At 40.7% G+C, this 21,997-nt stretch overlaps 1 protein-coding gene across 6 annotated transcripts in view; it reads right to left on the bottom strand.

Annotated features, from left to right (window-relative positions):
• tbc1d4 (TBC1 domain family, member 4) overlaps positions 1 to 21,997 on the bottom strand; it is a 38,449-nt gene that overhangs the window by 3,899 nt on the left and 12,553 nt on the right. The window contains exons 6-23 of one of the 6 annotated variants that reach the window (XM_037789483.1): positions 20,972 to 21,061; positions 19,801 to 19,905; positions 19,001 to 19,133; positions 18,817 to 18,908; positions 18,531 to 18,638; positions 16,875 to 16,997; positions 15,924 to 15,983; positions 12,395 to 12,615; positions 11,770 to 11,922; positions 8,745 to 8,902; positions 7,313 to 7,525; positions 5,071 to 5,073; positions 4,442 to 4,603; positions 4,145 to 4,303; positions 3,958 to 4,058; positions 3,702 to 3,845; positions 1,441 to 1,600; positions 1,108 to 1,277 (exon numbers count right to left, since the gene is read on the bottom strand). In XM_037789483.1, coding sequence (XP_037645411.1) covers positions 1,108 to 1,277; positions 1,441 to 1,600; positions 3,702 to 3,845; positions 3,958 to 4,058; positions 4,145 to 4,303; positions 4,442 to 4,603; positions 5,071 to 5,073; positions 7,313 to 7,525; positions 8,745 to 8,902; positions 11,770 to 11,922; positions 12,395 to 12,615; positions 15,924 to 15,983; positions 16,875 to 16,997; positions 18,531 to 18,638; positions 18,817 to 18,908; positions 19,001 to 19,133; positions 19,801 to 19,905; positions 20,972 to 21,061 — 2,355 coding nt within the window. Of the gene's footprint in view, positions 1 to 1,107; positions 1,278 to 1,440; positions 1,601 to 1,981; positions 2,792 to 3,701; positions 3,846 to 3,957; positions 4,059 to 4,144; positions 4,304 to 4,441; positions 4,604 to 5,070; positions 5,074 to 7,312; positions 7,526 to 8,744; positions 8,903 to 11,769; positions 11,923 to 12,394; positions 12,616 to 12,965; positions 13,059 to 15,923; positions 15,984 to 16,874; positions 16,998 to 18,530; positions 18,639 to 18,816; positions 18,909 to 19,000; positions 19,134 to 19,800; positions 19,906 to 20,971; positions 21,062 to 21,997 lie in introns of those variants that run through there. The other 5 variants (XM_037789484.1, XM_037789485.1, XM_037789486.1 and 2 more) reach the window with 5 other exon arrangements.

Here is a 21,997-nt window from a genome sequence, read left to right as displayed (position 1 = left end):
TTTTTTATATGTATTCTTGATTTGATATCTAAACATGTAGTCTCATTGAGACCATGCCTTGTATTGTGTATTTTAAAAGGGTAAATTCAGTGTTTTTCAAAGCAGACCCTATTTTCCCATGGTTGTGTGTGTAAGTGACCAATAGGGACAGCCAGATTGTTATTATAAGTGTCTGACAACATTATGGAAAGGATCCTACAGAGAAATAAAAATTGTGCTTGATCTGGAGAAGGAGAGGTCTCGTTGTGAAATAAATAAATAAATACGGCGACCATCGAATTCAAACACCTCGTCCACATTGTTGAAATCCTCTAAATATTCAGCCATGAAATTGAAAATCTAAGTAACTAAGCTACGCTCGCGTTTCCGTCATTATGGAGGACGGAACCTACCAAAATAAAAAATAAATAAATAATTGCCTCGATAAATAAATAAATATGAAAAATTTAATTTAGTAAAGATAATATTAAAAATAAATGTAGCCATTAATTAATTAATTGATAAAATGTGACATAAATTGATATTTCTGTTTTAATTTGATTCTTTATTTATTTATCTTTGTATTAATTCCCTTATTTTTTATTTATTTTTTATTTATTGTTTTATTTTAGATTTTAGCAGGTTTCGTCCTCCATACACAATGGATATATTCCACTATTCCACTGTTAGTGAGTCCAGCGAGACTGTCCATAATGTCAGACACTTATAATAACAATCAGAGCCTGTCATGGCAAAATCGAGCACTTCTAGTGGACGTAAATGACGGTGGCAGCTTGCCCCAATAGAACCATATTACAGCCTGTGAGCAGCTGCCATCTACAGCGTTCTCCCTCAATACTGGACCAATTTCAGAAATTGTTGTCCCCATTAGTCAGTTAGACACAAAAACATGGGAAAATAGGGTTGTTTTTTTTCCAGGTTGAAAAATAAAGAAGTTACCCTTTAACAACGTGACACAGAACGTGTCCAGAAGTGGTCAGCTTACCACAATAGAGATGGGGTTAAGTGGCCACTCATGGACAAGTATTAAGTTTACATGCGTCATTGTGCCAATTATCTGGAAACCTGGGACTGTACTTTATACTGTTTCAACTTCCAGCTCTGTACCTTTGCCATGGTCTGCTCCATCTGTGTCTGATTGAGGGCGGGAAGTGTAGTTTTCAGATAGTCCACAATGCTCTCAAAGCTGTCGCACTCCACTATCTCCCCCTCACGGCTGCTCAGCAGACAGAGTGCAACTTTAAAGATCACCCCAGTCCCTTGGACAAATACAAAATCTGAGGGAAAAAAACACAGCAATAAATGTTTAACACGCTTTTCCTTTAAGCTTTCATTACTACAGGGCTATTTAAATGCCATCCTCTTTTGAAAATAGCATTGTGCTGATAAGCATTTGTGTGTGTGTGAGCAAACACAGGGGCCATTATTCTAAAAATATACCAAAGACGCGGGACACAAAGTTGAGAGGGAACTGTGAGGCGAAGAGAGTGAGGAACCACGGCGCTGCGTAGAGGCTCGGGCTGATCTCGTGCTCCTCGAGGTGATTGTACAGCTCGCGGTGGTAGTCGTGTAAAAGCCTGGAGAGCTGGTACATCTGAACCTGGGAGAACACAGACAGACAGTGTGCACGGGCATAAACACACACATTCAAACAGATAACAAAACACACGGAATAAACTGGTATATCTGGATCTGCAGGGGACAGAGTACCACAGAGCGATCTGAGAATTATTAGCTGGCAAATGAACATTTACCCCAAGCTGGGAGCTCCTTAAGGATTACCAGTGTTGTTTTAGAGACTTGCTCAGGCACGCATTTGATGAGCTGTACTAACTCTCCAACAGTGTATTACAGTGAGTGCTACAGTGAAATGTTCAGCAGGCAGAAAAGAGAAGCAGAAGTTAAAGCTCAAGCTAAAATTAGACCGTTATCAGTCTTACAATTTCCTGAACGTTACAAAGAAGACAAGTAATCCCTTTACCTCCTCGTAGTGAACCACTGTGCAGAGAAAAAAGGCACAAATTCCTCTCTGCTTTGCGACCTTTGGATTAGTCCTAAAAGAGCAGAACTGCAGCGTCGGGAGAAGCAAGAGGGTACTACTAAATGGTTACCTGATGTAGATTAAACATTACCACGCCTGCTGATGCTCTCACCCCGGTGAGGTCAGCTGATGTTTGACGGAAGCTAACAGGGCAGGCATGCAGGTGTGGTTTGAATAAGAGGTGGAGACACAGACTACTGTTTGCTGTTGCTAACTAATAACCCGCACAGGGCCTTTTACAGCAGGCAGATGACAGCTAAAATGTGAATGTTAAAGTCCAGTGTGCTTGTTACTCGCATAGTGTTTCTAACAGTTTGGAAATATACTGTGCATATATTATAACATTTACATTTAAAGATACTATGTGTAGAGTTTTATAGCTCTTTTATTATTCCAAACTAAAATGCTCAGATTATTAAGTTACTGTTGAGAGAAAAATGAGAACTTCCTGCTGAAACTGAAGCTGTCTATGTGTTGTTGTTTAATCTCAGTGGTCAGATTAGGTTGGGGAGGTGTACAGTGTCTTTTTTGATACCACCAGTGGGGGGGCACCAACAATTTGAAATTATATTCATAGTTGTTTTAATGCTCTGAGGATTTCTTTTCCTGCTTTACCAAATGTTCAAGCGAACACTACTTTATTTACCAGTCCGGTAAAAGCTGTAATTTGGCTCTAATTTGACCTTTTTGAAATTGAATGTTGGACTTGAGCATTTTGACTTGAAAATATTTTATACATTCCCCCAAACCCAAAGATTAAAAAGTATGTTATTTAAAAAGTGTGCACACAAACTGCCCGGTACCGGAGGTAACTTCGACAACGGAGATGTTGGGTTTATTTACTTCTTGAGAGATCCTTTATTGATTTGTTTGGGAAGAGGATTTACTCGAGGTGGAAAACTGAACTGAACAAACTGACTTTCTATCTTTTGTTGTTTAATGTTGAATCCCCGAAAGTGGTGTTTTTTTATGTTTTTGTTTTTTTTTGTTTCTCAACTCTTTATTTTCGGTGAATATGATTGGGACTTGCATTTGATTATCTTACACTTAATTCCCCAGATCCACTTAATTTGAGCCAATCTAACAGCATTCAATCAAGTTGCAGGAAAAAAACATGAATTACATTATGTTACTGAGCGCCAGTTACTCTGCTGTTAAAACGGCATTACATTTGGTGAAGGGTGCATTGTAACTTGTTTAGGACTGGAAACTCAAAGTTTAGAACTTGACTTGGTATTTAACAATCTTGACCTGGGACTAGACTTGGGACTTGTTAGTCAAGACTTGGGACTTGTCAGACAAGGCTTGGGACTTGACTCAGGATTTGTCAGACAAAACTGGGGACTTGACGCAGGACTTGTCGGTCAAGACTTGAGACTTGACTCTGGACTTGTGAGTCAAGACTTTGGACTCATCAGCCTTGACTTAGGGCTTGACCCAGGACTCATCAGTCTTGACTTGGGGCTTGACCCAGGACTTGTCAGTCTTGACTTGGGACTTGACTCGGGACTTGTCAGTCAAGACTTGGGACTTGAGTACAAAGACTTGAGACTTACTCGTGACTTGCAAAACAATGACTTGGTCCCACCTCTGCCACATAGTAACGAGATCCCTCATATTCTAATAACCGAGCGGTCCTCCCAGCCATTCGTGTACTGACCTGCAGAGAGACCATGTCGGGTCTGAACTGCTGCCTGATGCCGAGGTCGTACATGAAGAACTTCAGCATGTCGAAGGCCTGCTCTTCGTTCATGTGCAGCAGCAGCACTCCAGCCACAAAGCTGATGCCCTGGCAGTAGCCAACCTGTGTGACACACAAAAATAATGTACTACCAACGTCATGACATTCACCACACTGTGGCATTAGAGTGATGCACTGACTGTGGGGGGAAAGAAACAGGGATTACAGTATGTACCTCTGTATCCATCAGAGAGTAGGCTTTCAGGAGGTTGTAGAGGGAAAGCTGCCCTGCGCCTAGCTGGGCCGAGAAATACTGGTGGTTGGGGAAGGTCCGGCCTGAGCAGGGAGGCAGAGATAGTATTTATTTATATCTGAACATTTACTAAATGTTCATTGTTTCTGTGATGACAAGAAGTGCACACCTAGATCCACCAGAATAGAGTGCTGCTGTGCGGTGAGCTGCTTGAGCAGGTCGTGGTAGGGGATGTCCGGGGCTTGCTGACGCTGGGGCAGCCTGTGACGCAGCCGGTGCTGATGGGAAAGGAGCAACCAGACCTCCCCGCGCCTGCTCTTGGGAACACCTGCAGACAAAATTGGAGGCTACATGTGCTCATTCAAAACATCACACGTGTACCGCTGCATGTTTATTGAAACACAAATACATGCATCTCTCCACAACCACTTTCTTACACACAAAAACAAACACACACATCTCTCACCTTGGCAGAGTGCACGATACATCTCCTCCTTGTCTTGTGGGACCGTCGTCCTGCCCGGGGCTGTCAGTTTTCTCTCCCACCACGCCTGCGAGTCTTTGGAGCACTGGCCCACTTCCTGGTAGTTCAGCTTCATCTTGCGGATGTGCAGCTCATCCCTGCTCGCTGCAACACAATCGCCAGGAAAGGAAAAACAAGACAAAAGAAGAACATATTCAACATCATTGTGTCGATTAACATTCTCTTGTCGCACCAGAAAATCAAGAACCAACAAAAGGAGGGCTGGGCTGTTCTGTTTTTACATTTGTAAAAACAGGATGCAGCTGATTTAAAAAAAGAGAGCAAGTGTGGATATAGTGCCTCACACCTTTTGTCACCAGTTACCATGGAAAGCCTACCATGTAAACACAAGCCACAATACCCACATTAACACCAAAGATCCATCTTTATTATGCGGGAGGCAGGGAGAGGTACAACGGACAAAAGAAACAAAAACACCATGAAAGTGTGATCGGCCGCCATGAACATGCAAACAAAAGAAGCTGGATTGAATGAATATAATAACCAACACCCGAAATCATGCAAAACATCTATCTGCCTTGATCCCAAAGGGCTGCTTTTATATCGCTTACCTTCTATTGAAAATGGTTATTCACAGTTAGGTCCTCAGACCAGCATTGGTGTCATAATAACAAACAAAGGGAAAGAGATATATATGTTGGTATAATATAATATGATATAATATAATATAATATATTTAGGGCTGTCAAAGTTAACACGATAATAACGCGTTAACGCAAATTCATTTAAATCCCACTAATTTTATAACGGATTAATGCAACCGATTTTTTGGGAGGTTGTAGCAGACTCAGTTTTAAAGCTAGAGTGAAGATACTGGTATCATATGAAACTACAAAAACGAAGGAATCCATTGGTACCAACCATGTCATACTAGCTTGTAGTGAAGGAGGCAAAATAGAGCTCCAAACTTATGCCAAATTTTGGCGAGGAAAAACTGTCATGGCCATTTTCAAAAGGGTCCCTCGACCTCTGACCTCAAGATATGTGAATGAAAATGGGTTTATGGGTAATAGGTAATCTATGGTTTATGATAATCACATGCAGTTTAGGGCAAGTCATAGTCAAGTCAGCACACTGACAGCTGTTGTTGCCTGTTGGGCTGCAGTTTGCCATGTTATGATTTGATGAAAGCATATTTGCCCACTCCCATGTTGATAAGAGTATTAAATGCTTGACAAATCTACCTTTAAGGTACATTTTGAACAGATAAAAAAATGTGCGATTAATTTGTAATTAATTGCGATTAACTATGGACAATCATGCGATTAAAGATTTTAATCAATTGACAGCCCTAAATATAATACCGTTTTATAAAAATAACTTTTTTTTTATCATATGTGCTCAAAGTTCCCGCCTGCAGCTTTATTGTTACACGTTGTTCTTTGTCCATTGTTTGAGCTAGGCATGAATACAACTGACACACACTACAGTCTTAGACTTTCACTATTTACAAGGTTGTTGTAATGGTTCTCTTCACTGTAAAGATGCACTTCTGATAATGGAGTAGCTAATTAACCGTCCCAAATGGCCTCTACTTCCTCTTCTCCACTCCATTCCTCCTCTAGCCTGTTAACTTCCTGTTTAGAGACATGTGGTTGTGAGGGGAGAAGAGGAAAAAAAGGGAATGCTAAAATAAACTTTGGGATACACCCTAAATCAGTCATAACCAAAGACTGAGGAGATTTTATTAGGGTTGCAGATATATATCTGCAGTACACCTTTGAGCCACATGAGGGAGCCTGAATGGTCGTATTGTTCTGATTGTAGCCTACTTATAACACTGGATCTAATATGAAAGGCTAGTGTACACTCTATTTGTTTTACTGATGAGAGCTTAAATGCATGTATTTGGTCTCATTTATAAAGTATTTAACATGTGTATATGTTTTCAGTAACATGCATAAAATGAAGTTGTGATTTATCAAACGTATCTCTTCCAAATGGTTTGGTTATTCAATAACAAATAAGGTGATGCGTAAATGGCAGTAAAAATGGTCAGGAACGTTCATTTACATACAAATTCACTCTTCTTATGATTTATAGATATTGTGAATTGGGTCGCGATGGTTTGTCATTTTTAAAAAGTGGGACCCCAGATAAAAAAAGTTAGGGAAACACTGCCCTAAATAACATGAGCCATTAGAGGGCAATATTTCCAAATGTTATATCTGTTTATTTTAGCCAATACTGTTGCTTTCTCTCATATACATGCACTTTAACCCACTGAGTGTTTGAGCATGTTTCCATATCTCAATGTGTTCATACGTGTGTGTTTATGCAACACCAAAACACTTTGCTCTAATTATAGCTGTGCACCAGAATCTCCAACCAAGACGGCAACATTTGACTTCTCAAAATAAACACAAATGACAGCGTAAGGAGGAGCTCACTCTGAGCTTTCAATCCCTGCTATCCACACTCTTAAAGCTTCAGTTGTGGGAACAACAAGACTTTAAGTGTTGGAGCGTGTGGTGAGGGCCGAGTGTGAAACTTTCATGATAGGTGAGGAAAAGGGACGGAGAGCAGGAGTGGTAGATGTAATAAATATCTGAACAACCTTAACAATAAGACCCAGTGTGAGCCGGTTTCAACAAGAACGGCCCCATGACAAATTATAAATACCACCAGTGTGTGCAGAGAAACGAGTACACTAAACATCCAGGAACTGCTGTACAGTAGCAGCAACAAAACAGACAGCATGTTCTTGGTATTTCTCATTCATGTGACCAAAGGGAGGATTCGTCCCGGGGCGATTATCATACTTTATGTTGCACAGTAGTAAATGCAGCTCACCCTCCAGTCTCTGGTTCTCCTTCTCCATGCGCAGCAGAAGGATCTGCTGGTGGATGGCGGTCTTCCAGAGGGCCCGGTAGTCAGCCCCCGTCCTCTTAGGCCTCTCCCCAGACAGGTGGTCACCTGCCGGCGGCAACAGGCGCCCAAAAGGATCCAGCCCGGAGTCCAAGCCATGAGGAGAGAGAGGCAACAGCTCCCTGCAATCAGGGTGGTCTGAAACACAACATCCAAAAACATCAAGTACATGTAGAAAATATATTTTTACGTCACAATATGAACAAATGTGTACTATCCATGTTGGTTGATGCTTGTTGGCAAAGATGTTACTAAGGGGAGACACCCCAGGTGAATATGGTAAAGAAATATTAACTGATATCGCCATGAAACTTCACCGGTCGATTACTTACATTAAGACAATTATATTTGTAATACAAATTTTTTGAAATTGTATGTTTAAATATGCAAATGAGGCCCTATCTTATTAAGTATGTGCTAATTTGCATACATTTCCAGACCAGAAATGTGAACATTGGATAAAGCCAGGTTCAAAATTCTTGTTTCATTTTGTTGAAATATATGAGTCAAAGGTTTTTACAGTAGAAATGATGGATATCTCTTTTTAACGTAAATCAGAAAATACTGTCAACGGTCATAAACAAAATCACTTTTCACCATGTTTTTAGGAATAAAATATTGCATAATTCAGACCATGAATGATATATGAACAAACCCCTCTGTGAAAGCCTTCAGAATATATATAGGAATGAAATAGGAACGTTTGGTTTGTGTGTAAGTGCTACTGAAGTGGAGAATTCTGACTCAGAATCTGAGAAAAAAGCCATGAAACTTCCCCAGTTGATTACTTACATTAATAAATTATTTTTGTATTAAAAGTTTTCTGAAATGTTATGTTTAAATATTTTTAAAAATGATCTAATGCTAACTTTTGGTGAATTTAGGAGAAATCTACAGCCACAAATAGACAAAGTGTAGGAAAATAAACACCTAAATGTGTATTTTGGATGTTTTCTTTCGACTAGTCCGAAAGAAGACATGTTATGGAAGCAAAAAAGCCCAAAATCTCTAAATTGATATCTAGAAATAATCTACTGGCTACATTTTTAGGCTCCCTGGAGCAAGCTAAGAAAGACTATGCTAAAGGCAAGAATACTGGCCATGTCAACAGGTTAGGAGGATCTCTTTCATTCGGGTTTATCTGACAAGGATGGGGTGGGAAAATCCCTCTTTCCTTTCAGCCCTTACTGCTTCCCCATATATGCATGCAATTTGAAAGTTTCAGAATAGCAATTTTCCACAGGAATCAAATGTCCTCCCTTCCTGCCTCGTCCTCATTCTCTATGCACTTGTGGATTATTCATTGTGCATCATGTTGTGCCTTGCCTGAGCCGCGTGAGGGATTGTGTTACCAGACCTGGGTGTTGCATCGATGCAGACGGCTTGTTCATGGGTGAAGCGACCCTCAAGAAGATCTTCTGTCTCCAGGAGACCCTGCGTGGGGTCAGAGGGAGACCTCCGCTCACTGAGTCGCTGCTGCAGCCGGACAGGGTCCTCTTCCTGTCTTCCCCATTGCTACGAGAGGAGACGGCAGCATCACAGACACGCGATAAATGAGTCAGGTATCATCTTGCACCAACACTCTTTGAGCAACTTTTACAAATGCAGGCACACACACACACATCCTTCAGTACATAAATTCATCTAACATATTACAAGGTTACCATCAGCAAACTCTCTGAGCTGATGTGAACCTTATACACACTGATGGAAAACATGTACCAGGCATTGACTGCTTCCCAGTGTCCATGTTATTAGGGCAGAAGGTATAGTGCCGTTATGTAAAATGACAACAGCCACAGTAACAGCCACAGCGGAGGAGCATGCATGTATGTTCCTTTTCTGGAAAAGAAGTGTCTTTTGTTAGTGGAGAAGAAAAGGTGGTTACTGAGCTGCTGGAGGTACTGAAGAGCTCCATGTTCACCGTTTCATATTTATCAGTCATAAACTTAAAATTCACACCTACCTACACAACAATGCAGACAATGTAGCGAACTTGGTCCCATTTTAAATGGCGTAATTGCAATTTGCAACAACAAAAATAAAGTGCGTGGTCATATGTGGAAAGTAAATATATGAGCATGGGGTGTGCAAAAAAGTGGGTGAAATGTAGTAGAGTAGGAAAGTTGTGTCCATATTTTTTGACATGCATAATGACGCACCATGCAATTACCAACTCTGCAGCACAACGTAATTAGTACGATAGCAGCAGAATTAAAGACAATGTATTGTAATGTATTTTACTATACCTGGAAGCCCCTCCTATCTTATTTTGACCAACTGACAGTGCTTCCGTTTGATTAAGGCTAATTGTATTTTTGTACTATACGTTTTAATTTTATTTGGGACGCAGTGTATTTGGGCAAGACTAATGGACTTCTGGCATATGAGATGTATTTCTCTCCATCAGCTAAATTGTATGACATCATAAAGTTTGATTTATGTAAACAAAAATGACCACTAACAGGTAATTTGTCCATTTGTACATATTTCTACATATTTTATCTGTAGTTTGGGATTCATCCTATAATTATTATTACTGTCAATGTGTACTTTCTATCTCATTTTTTGTTCCTTTTTTTTTTTTTTTTTTTTAATTGAATTTTTTGTTCTTTATCCTTTTTGCATCGGCAATGGGTGAGGGTTGGGTGGGAGGGAGCTTTGGGGGAAAAATACCAAAATATGGAGGGACAATCATTTACATGTGTGCTCTATTTGCATGTTTCTGTACACCTGATGTTACTCCCAATAAATTATTACAGAAATAAAAAAATAAAAAAGTCTATATTCTTTTGCAGGTTGGGTTTTCTTTAAATAAATAGTTGACTGTGTATACATGTGACATTAACATCATAATGTAGCTGTCTGTAATATTGCAGTCGCTAAACCATATTCACAGTTTTTGTTGTCTGTCTTGTTATTCACAGGATTATTTTATATCAGTGCATTCTGCACTGCAGTTTATAAGCACCAGTTATTACATGTTATACATTTTTTATATGACGTATTGTATTTGTACAAATAAATAAACATCTTGGCACCAATAAATTTGTTTTTTTGTCTTTGTTTGTTTGTAAGACAACCGTTTTTGCGAGTGAAAATTCACAGTGAATGGTTAATTTATATAAAATATACAGCAAAGCTGTCGAATGTGAAAATGAAATCTCAAGAACTGAATAGATTTCATGAATGACTGGTTCAAATTACATTTTTCCTCCAAGCTTTTCATGTTACTCGTTGAGGATCACTTGATGGCGACAGTAGTTAGTAAGCTTGGTCAGCACACAAGCGGCCGTCCGATCATGTGGACAGTGAAAAACAGGAAGTGGCCTTTATTGAGACAAATGTCGCTGAGACCATGAGTTTACTCTAACAGCTGCTCTGCACATCACCTCTTTGACAGATTACCTCTTATCATGTTTTTTCTGACAGTAAAAGTCACATAAAAGACAGCACTGAGGTTAAGTTATCTCACAGTGCAACAGATAAAGCAAACCTAACTGTGGTTATGTTGGCATATATTCAGATTTAAACACCTAGCGGGTTGAGACTTTTCAACAAGTTGTCTTTTAAATCTGCTTTTTTTTTTTTTCATCCCCAGAGGCGACGCGCTCCTTTTGCTGCATTGTCAACTTAAGTGCTCAGAGGATAGGACTGCTGTCGGAGGAGACAAACATCCTGTGGAAATGTCATTTTACAAAAAGGTCTGCTCCGCTGAAGCTCATTCATAATGGAAATGTTAACCTTTACTTTCTGCCATCCAGACACCTAGCGGACCGTGTCAGGGTGGTGCTGAGAGAGAGAGAGAGAGAGAGGAGACTCACAGCGGTATGTCTTGTTTTCTTGAACATACTATATTAGCTGATTGATTAGAGCAGCTGAACTTTAACAGCAACCTTTCAAAATAAATACATCACGGAGCTGAGTCAGCACGATGCTTAGAGTTCCTGAGGCATCGTGGAAAAGTGTTATATGCGGTTAATAAAAGGCTATAAATCCAAATTAAATACAGTTTTGCCGTGCAAAAAAAAGCTTCAAATTCACATGCAAATACAACAAGAGAGGGGTGTATCAGCATCCCCTTCTACTTCTGAGAGAAACAGGAAGAGGGCGGGTCCAGCTGCAGAGACGATGGGAAAAAAAGGAGTAGCTGGAAAGTATTTTTTACCAATAAAAAGATTGTTGTGGATAGACAGGAAAAAAGTACCAAGATACAGGGACAAAAAAGCTGAGTGTTAAAAGGTTTGGACAGCCAACAGGTATACAGCTACTGCCGTCAAAGCAAAGGCCAGCTCGCCCCTCCCACCCGTCTCATCCCCTCTGTCCTTGACCGATGTGTTTGGGTCCAAGTAGGGGGGATGTGTCTGAGCACCCCCTCTCACCTCTTGAGGCTCCCACTGTCTGCCAGGGAGCTCAGGGAGCCCAGGGAGCCCTGGTAAATGCTTTTCAGGAAAGTGGGGGCGGAGAAGGAGGAGGGGAGGCTGAAGGTGGACTCACTCTCCGAAACGCTGCGCGTTCTCAAGACAGCTACGGGACTGGGCGAGCCAAACATGAAATGCCCACAAATACAAAAAAAAAAAAAACACATTACACAAAAGAAAGAGCTGCTGGTGAGAGAAAAACACTGAGGAACACATGAGGGATCAAAACAGTGACAGGAAACTTGTGATGCTATTGTTCAAGGATAGCGGAGCAGGAGGTGGAGCAGATTTAGGCCTGATCAAAGCGCTGCAAATAGATTACATTGTATGCGTGTAGATCAAAAGGTTGACTAAATATTTAGTCAGTGTAAAACTGATTAAAAAGAGAAGCATCAGGTTTTGATTTTCTAAGCAAAGTAAGCATTAGCCATATCTTCAAACAAAAACGCAAGAGCTCACTGCTGTAGAAACATTTTAGTGCAATGCACTCTGTGCAAAACATCCACTCCTGCAGCATTAATAAGAGATGCATGTTCTGCATTGGTCATTCCTTTCTCTCACTGGTTCAAACTAGGAAGGAGGTTACCTGCTCTGCAGCAGTTCAGGGTTAACAGACTGTTGTCTGCGTAGTGGAGCCTGTCTGCTCTGGCTGGCCGGCTGGCCCTCGAAGGAGATGCGTTTCTTCACAGGTGGATGGCTGAACGTGTGGGCACGCCGACGGAACTGCATGCCGGCTTCCACGTCGTCGTTGTTAGGGGAAGGAGGAGGGGAACCTGGAGGGGAGTGACTGGGGGATTCCTCATCCTGCTGTGGAGGATCGAACATGACAAAGATGTCAGCGCTTAAGTGAAAAAAACGTTTGCAGTGATGCACATTTATGAGATTTTATACATAAGCATGGTTGGATTTTCTGGTGTATCTGACTGTGATAGGGTGAAACAATGACATAATGGTGACTAATAACAAATTTCTCTAAATGATTCTGCAAAGCTACGCAGGTCAATAACCTAAGTATAAGCAGGCAAAAGTCAAAGTCGTGCTAAATGTCTTTAGAACTCAAAACCACACACACACGGCTGGTAACTCTATTCCAGAGGCGCAGCCCAAAGCCAAATAAAACATCACCTCAATTACTCAAGTTACAGGTCTGCACTCACCTAGCCAATGCAACCCCACAGCAAGACTCGTTCCAGGTTTAACTTTCCACTCTTGGACTCAGCGTTGCCTCATGCCTGGCAGTACAACTCCCATATCTATTGTATTCTAATGGACAACGTCCTGTGACTCACGGCCTCACACACTATTGGTGGGCAGGACGTCAGCGGCTCAACTCCACATGATAACCCTCCAATCTCCTCCCTTCGTGCTTTTACAGCCCTCCCTCTCGGAGATCCGACGTGAAATTCAGCAATATTTGTGCTGCTTCTTTCAATGCACATAGAAAAAAAACCTGCAGGGTCTGATAGAGCTACTGCTGCTATCTCGAAAGTCCTTGCACTGTTGATCACAATGCAGGTTGGAAAAGGTGTGTTGCACATGTGTAAATCATGCTAGATGTCAGGTAAATGGCTTGATTTTGATTTGTAGATTTTAGGAAACACTGATAAGATAAAGTGACTCAGTGGATCAGACACCCGTGTATTGTAGTGCTGGGCTAAGGAACAGGAAGCCAGAACAGGCATGGCTCAGCAGGCGCACAACTGGAACATCCTGACTTGAATTTCCTGCTCAACATTGGCATCCTGACACAATCCCCAGATGACTACTTATTGGCTTAAACCTGCAGTAGGCAGAATGTCTTTGGCATCATTGGGCAAAAATTCCAAAATAGCCTTTCATCATATTGTTATTCAAGTGTTCTGAGAGAAAACTAGTCTTCTGCACCTCCTCATGGCTCTGTTTTCAGGCTTTTTCAGGCATTACAGAAACAGAATATTGATTCATATTTGATCAGCGCTGCCTAGTTTGACCGTTTGATCGGAGTTCGCTAGTGATTGACAGCTGCTCAGAGGTGACAAGGCTCCAGTTCAGCTCTGATTGGTTGTTTTCCTCCAGTCTGTGAAATCTTGCAGATGCTATTAGGAGCATAGGATCCTTGTACATACAGAATATCCACATGTGTAATCATGTCACATCATTTTGCATTGAACAACAACAGAGGGACATCGTAATGATACTCATAAAGATGCTTATGAAAATCCCATTACTTGGTCCTCACAGAAGTAGGGTTGTCTGTGGCATTGTGACTATGACTGATTTATATGGGGGTTTTTTGGGTTGTTTTTTTTCAAATCTGCGCTGGCTGTCAGTGTTGGTAGATTTAGTGAGAGTAAGAGATACAGCGGCTTAATAAAATCCCATCACTTGGAGCTGCCACTTGAGGGCTGATGTGAATAATTTCCCCCACTTGGTGTTTCATATTTCCAGTAAATCTGACATGACATGATTGATGCAGCAGGCAAAGTAAGTCATATGACAGCTGCATAGAGGGTCTATATATAATATGTCTGTGCGTTGAATACTATGAGCAACACATCTTTAAATGGGGAAGTCCAACGATTTTACACATCAAGTCTGTTTATAGGTCTTGGGGAGAACTACTGCATATGTGTGAAAAATATATGTGAAATAAAAGTCAGACTTTTGTGGCTCCAGAGCGAGCTATGTGAAATCTGATAAATTGCCTTAAGTAATGTCACTTGAGTCAGCATCGCTTTCCCCTTCAAAAATCATGAAAGTGGTGTTTGTGAAGATTATCTCGCTGAATAAAACGTGTAAGTATCATAAACATTTGTTTGCCACAGAGTTTATTTTCTGCAATAATACAAAACCCAATGGAACAATCCCATTGGGTTTTTTGTCGAGGGAACCAGGGTGATGCTAACTTCCTGGTTGGCCTACAAAAATACGTCAACCCTGGAGCACTCTATAAGAAGTGGACGTAGCCATTGCCGTTTTTAAGCCTCGAGTTCAGCATTTTGGCCGTCGCCATCTTGGTTTTTGCAACCAGAAGTGACACGAGAGGGTGTACAACCAAACGCTGAATAAGACATTTTCTAGGTGATCAAAATGTTACAATTATCTTCAAGAAGTGAAAACACACTGTGAAAGGGTTAAAGTTGTAAGATGAAAACACGGACAAACCCCAGACCGGACAACTCCGTGATAGCGACCTGTCAATCACAACGTAGCTACGCCCTAAAGCATACCCTGCTTTATGGTCTATTTGACTCTAAATGGGACCATAAGTTACTAAATGAACATCATGCTGTATTGAAGAAGACTTGAAACTAGCGATTGAGACCATAAACTCATGTTTACAATGTTTACTGAAGTAATAAATCAAGTGAGAAGTAGGGTCATTTTCTCATAGACTTCTAGACAATCAGACTTCTTTTTGCAACCAGAGGAGTCGCCCCCTGCTGGTTATTATTAAGAATGCAAGTTTAAGGCACTTTCGCAATTGGCTTCACTTTTCAGAACCCGAGGTTGCGGCCTGCATAAAACACTCAAATCTTTGAGTGAACTATTGGCGGTGTAGTTGCATTGTGGGTAATGTTGGCGCAGGTTTTGACGAGGAAGAAGTGTGCGTGGAATAAAAAAAGACAATATCTCTGGTTCTGCTGTATCAATTTTGATCCTTTTTCTTTAAAACTGTCCACTGTGAGTCTGACAGTGTTCCAGGAGTGCAATGCTAAAATCGGTGGTGTACTCTTAACTCCCTCATGACTGATGGGGAGTCTGATGGACTAACTCACACACACACTCCACATTCTGCACAGCAGTGACACGGTGGAGGCAACAACCCCAAATGGTTCACTGACAGCTCTGCCCTGGTTTTTTGACAGCTGCATCATGAAACTATGTGGGAATAATGCAACGCAGAATCATCATCATCATTATCTCCATCATCTCCATGTGAGAAAAGAAATGTTGGCAGCCTCCAGCTGCTGACATTGATGAAAGTGAAAGCATGTCCATCACACTTGTCCTTTTCTGAGGACAGAGATGGAATATAACATGCTTTTAAAAGCCACGGGGTAAAAAGTGAGAATTCCCAAAGTCCCTCGAGTGAAGTTCTGGGAATTCTCGTGTTCCCCCTCAAGGACACTTACCCTTTCAAAACTGCTGATGCTTCCCATGCTTCCCAAGCGGCCCCGCATCCGGCTGGCACCCTGGTGACAGAAGTGATTGTACAATATGAAACAAGTTCTGAAATAACAAATACATAAATAAAAACATGTTTACGTCAATTGCTCATGACAAAAAGTGCAGTTGGTATTGACAAGAAGGTAGTAAAATATCGAGCAACGATAAATCAGAAAATCAGAAATGGCAAGAAATAAAAACAACTAATATTTATGACTTGATAACATCAACAGTGTCATTGTTCAGTTAAGTCTCTGAGACAATAACAGATGGCAGCAGTGGTCTCAGATTGCCTGGATCCCTCTACTAAGGAATTATTCTACTGTCTCACTGGCAGATATGGGTCAATCCAAATCCCCTGGATGGCTGTGACACACAAACAGCAACTGATACAAAGAGAGACCAGAGAGACACATAAAGGTACACAGCACAGTGGCTACAGTCTGTCTGGGGTGGAGAAACAAGAGACAGAGACGAAGATTAAATTTAGAAAAACGAGAACCGGAATTACCGCCTCGCGGTTGTATGCCTCCGCCAAACCAGTCAAGCTGCAGTTTACATCCATGTCTGTCCAAAATGTCATAACTTCATCTTTTTTATCTTATAAAATTGTAATAATTAGCAAATTAATTCTTGAGTTATGGCCAAAAAGGTGTTTTGTGAGGTCACAGTGACTTTTGACCACTAAAATCGAATCAGTTCATCCTTGAGTTCAAGTGGATATTTGTGCCTGAGATAACGCGTTCACGAGAATGGTACGGACAACCCAAAAACATAATGCCTCCGACCACGGCTGTCGTAGATTGGAGGCATAAAAAAAAAAATGGTAGATAGAATAAAAGCAGGATATTAAATCAAGATAGAGGCGGGGGCAGAAAAGAAAATGTGTTATAAAAAGACCCTCTCTTGTGACCCACCCTTGCAAAGATGTTCTCCAGGGAGTTGGTGAGGGAGGTGCGTGCTTTATTCTTGAGAGCATCGAGTTTGAAGCGACTGCTGGTGGCTGAGCCGTCTCCTGCTGATGAGCTGTTTGCTGCATTCTGTCAGACGATATAACAACGGGAGCAGAGAGGAAAAAAAACAATCACAGAAATAATTAATAAAATGTGATTTTCACTGTGAGCCTTTCAGTAAACACAACTCTGTAAGCATGCAGTAGCAAACCACAAGGCCAAGAATAATACTGGATCTGTTGTTGGTGTTCTGCCATTTGAATGATACTATTTAACATACAGGCACTCAGGGTAGATCATGCTAAAGTAATAATCCACAACCCCCTCGTACTTTAATGGCATGCTTTCCCTGCAGCAACTCATTGGATGTAACAGTGATTCAATTGATAACCAGATCAGGTCTTTTGTAGGGACATTATACTTTTATATGGGAAGTGATTTACTTTTAAGAGAGCAGTAAAGAGCGGAAAAAGTGAGCTTTTAGCAGCAATAACAGCCATCACAGGGAACAGAAATCCTAACACATTCTAGACACATTCCTAAAGCAATAACTCTCTACAACATCTCACCTCTGTCTAACAGAGAACTCATAACTCTATAGTTTCTGTCTCAACCAGTCTCCATTCTGTTTTAGTCCTGTAATCATTTTGCACAGCTAAATTTGCACATTTACTACCTCAATTATTATTATTATTTTATTTATTTTTTTATTAAAGAACAAAACACTGCACACTTTGTTAATATACAGTATATAGTTTGTTATTGCACACTTGCTAATGTATATAGAGGGTTATTATATGTTTTTATTTTTTAGAATTTTTTTATGCTGGTTGTAGTAGTCAGGTCAGGTTCTTTATATTTTAGATTTTTTTGGATATATTTCTTTAGTGTTGCCATGTACATTTTATGTACTGTTCCTGTACATTGCTTGGATAACCTGCTGCTGTAACACAACAATTTCCCAATTTGGGATCAATAAAATCTATCTATCTATCTATACAACCTTAAAATCACTCACAGAAAAGTTGCATCACTGATAGAAAACCCTGTTTGAGTTTTTTGTTGGAATTCAAGGACTTTAACTGTTTTTTTTTATTCTTTATTTTTTTTTTCTGTGGCCTTGTCTATTCAAAACTGCTGCTATTAAAACACAAAAATCCAAAAGAAAACCTGAGAATAAGAATTTCCTGTAGACAGAGAGGTCCAGAGGGCTGAGACACATTCAATTCTGTGCTATTTTGCAAAGAAATCCAATAATTTTCATTAACTTTTATGCTCTAAATTGACTTTCCTCACATTTCAAAGATGTTAAAGGCCCTTGGAAACGTTTTAGGCATTCACATACAACCTTCGATTTAGCTTTTAGTGAAAATGTGTCTTCAGTTCAGCCAAATCTGATTGGCAACTGAATCACATGTTTTCTGATCTAGGCAGCCCACAAAAAACTGTCTTGTTTCACAGTTTGTGGGTTGGTGACACTCCAGATACTCAAATGTGTGAGCACACGTGCTGAAAAAGTGAGTTTTTCACGATGTGTCCCCTTTTAAAGTAAAATCTCAGAAATCAAATCTATAACCGACTATGATTTTCTTTTCAGCATCTCCAGGGTTAAGTATTTACCAGGGCCTCTCCGATGTGGAGGTGGGACTTCTGTTTGGTTCCACAGAGCTGTCTCAGATGGAGAATCACCAGCTCATTCTCCTCTTGGTCTGACCCGGGCTTCAGTCTCTGCAGACGGGGATACACAAAAAACCCAAAATGGAAAACACAGTACTTTGAAGCAGCAGATGCAGCATCTGTTAAAAAACAACTGTCTCTAGAAATCAATCACCAAAACTTGTCAATATGTCACTCATTTTTCAGATAATAAAGCACGCTGGCTCCAAGCAGCAGAGCCGAACCTTACCTGAACTCGCTCAAAAATCTCGACCTGCTCATTGTCAGTCAGCTGGGAGAGATATTTTTGGATGGCTATCTTTGCTCTGGGTGGGTAGAGACCTGGAAACAGAGGAGGAAATAGGAATGCTCTTTTATGCTGCTTTAACATCAATATATTTATGAGTCAAGCCGGAGAGAGTGGCTGAGTTTACCTTCAATCCGCTCGCAGAGCTTGTGCAGGTCGTGCATGGGGCAGGCTTCACACAGCTGGACCGGGGTCTTGTTGCTCTGTAAGGCTGCTGCTGTAGTGAAGGCCTGCTTCAGGGTCATCATCACCTCATCCACCTGACACACACGAGACAAGCACACACACGCACCAAAAGACAACACAGATTACAATAAAAGTATTGGGTTAAAGCGGCAGTTGGTAACTTTGAGCAAATATGGTAAAGTTGTTTTTATAAAACGGTCACTATATCCTGACATGAGACGGAATCTCATGAAAAAATCATGTTCCTCTGTGTCCTCCTAGTGCTCCTAATGGCATTTGCAAGGCTCGACTGTTTTCAACATGGCTGACGGGTCACAAACTTTCTCATTTTACAGCTAAACAGTACACTATAAGATGTTTCTGAAAACATATGTGGAGAGAAATAGGCATTACAGTAACAGAATATTGATTCATATTTGATCAGCGCTGCCTAGTTTGATCATTTGATCGGAGTTTGAGAGTTTCGTGATCAGTGACTGACAGCTGCTCCAGAGACTGCTCGGCTCTGATTGGTTGTTCTTGTTTGCGTACGGTGAAATCTTGCAAATGCCATTAGGAGCACCGGACGACACAGAGGCACATGATTTGTTCACAGATTATCTGTCTCATGCACTACTGTCAGGAAATAGTGACCGTTTTATAAAAAAAATACTTTTTATCTTATTTGCTAAAAGTTACTTGACTGCAGCTTTAAGAGCAAAAGCTGAAGTAATTTGAATGCACATGTTTTGTGTGACTCACCAGGGACTCGCTGGCACACTGGAAAACGTAGCTCACGTACTGACTGGGACCGGACTCTGACGGGTCCCGACAGATGAATCCAAAATGGTCGGACTGCTTGACACCCTGCGTCAAATTCAAGACAAATAGGAAACTAGAATAAATCGCAGCAACAGGAAGACCATACTTTTGGATCTTTGTATTCAGTCCAGCAATACAACAGCACATGTCATATCAATAATATTACTAAGACTGCATACTATTTGTCCCATTCTTTACACGGCTGATGCTGAAACGCTTGGTCATGCATTTGTCTCATCTAGGCTTGATAATTGCAATACACTTTTCTCTGGTTTACCTAAATCAACTATTAGCAAACTACAACTTGTGCAAAATACTGCTGCTAGGATATTAACCAAAACTAGAAAATGCGATCATATTACCCCTGTTCTTATTCCATTACATTGGCTCCCTGTACATGCTAGATCAGACTTCATGATCCTACTTTTAACTCATAAAATATTACAGAGTTGCACCAACTTACTTATCACCCCTAGCCACTCCTCATATACCTGCTAGGGTTTTATGAACCTCACTTAGTGCCTGAAATACTAATTACGGTTATCTATATAAAACTGTACATTTTTTGTATATTCTGCTAATGTTGCTATTGTTTATATTGTATATATTGTGTGTGTCTAACTTTTCCATTTGTAATGCTTTGTATGTAGTTGACATCACTTGTATACATTTGTTGTGTGTTTTGCTAATGCTTCACATTGCTGTTTTTGTTATATGTTCAGCCCTTTGCGGTATGCTTTGTGATATTGGGCTATAATAAACTTTGACTTGACATGTCACTGACACCATAATGGCTTTTTCCACTCACCATTTTCCATTCAATTAGTAAAATGGCAACTTTGCTCACACTAAACAGTGCATTATCTTCATGCAGAATGTCCATTTAAAGAAAGGGGATTGCATCGGACAGTAAAAAAAATATATATTTCTACATCACTCATAAAGATGTCATTTGCCATCAGTTGATATATAAAAGGCCTGATGTGCTGTAAAGATGGGCAGTTACGCATTAGATGTCTAGAAAAGAAATGCATAAAAATTATCGCTAGGACTGCAGCAGAGACAGAAAAGAGGCTTTTCGTGTGAATACAGCAAGTAAAAATAAACCAACCTGACAGCATGATGAGATATCTTTGAAGTTCTTCTCCAGCACCACCGTTTTACTGTCTGGACTTATGAGATTCACTTCAAAACGGCCGACCTGTGAATCACCAAAGTATATTACGGTCACACAGATTCATGCAAGAGCACATACAGATACATAAAAACACAAAACAATAATATCTTCATACTGTTTGTGGATGATGGATATATCTTCAGGCAAACAATCTCAGTGTCAAGTAACTGATGACAAGGTCTATGACTATTCTGAGACCCGTTCAATGACATACATAAACACGCTCACGCACTCTCAAAATCAAGGTCAACAACGATTTTTCCCACAATTGACTGCCTATGTGGAGTATCATTATTGAGCGTTGTGTGCTCTAGTTTTTAAAATTAGCTCCATGAGGAAATGGACATGGTGTGTGAGGAGGAAAGGCAGCTGGCTCGCTCTGCAGCCCGGCGTGCTTTTTCACAAAGCGGCGGTTTACACAGGAGTCGCGCTGCACTCACAAATTCTACTCAGGAGTTACAGCCTCTTTAACTGAAGCGGCAACACGGGGCCAAGCTAGTAGTCTGTGCGTTGTAACTGCCAGCCACGTGCACATAAAAAATGATTTGCAGTAGCAAGAAGCTGAGAACTAAACGCAGAGAGGGCTTCAATGACAAACGGCGTGAAGCAAGCAAGCATTTGGTTTTCTGGTGTGACAGACAAAACATCCATCCATCTCACTGACAGAGTCCAATAAACCTAACATCCACGACAATTTTGGAGTAAATCCAAAGCGTATAAAATATTACTACAACTCAGAACAACTGTCCATCTACAGCACGATCACACAAATGACTGTAATTCAAATATAATAGAGCCCTTGTTCCTGGCTCGGCACTTGGGTGCAAACTAAGCACTCAACAACAAAGCAGTTCTCTTATAATGAGAGAACATTTCTGTTATGATAAAGCTCCTCGGTGCTGTGCTCAACCAACGGAATGAGCTTCTACGGTAAGCTGGACGAGTAGATAAGAAACCTCA

The sequence above is a fragment of the Sebastes umbrosus genome, chromosome 13, assembly GCF_015220745.1.
Source record: "Sebastes umbrosus isolate fSebUmb1 chromosome 13, fSebUmb1.pri, whole genome shotgun sequence".
Classification (NCBI taxonomy): domain Eukaryota; kingdom Metazoa; phylum Chordata; class Actinopteri; order Perciformes; family Sebastidae; genus Sebastes; species Sebastes umbrosus.
This window is presented reverse-complemented; position numbering and strand designations above follow the sequence as displayed.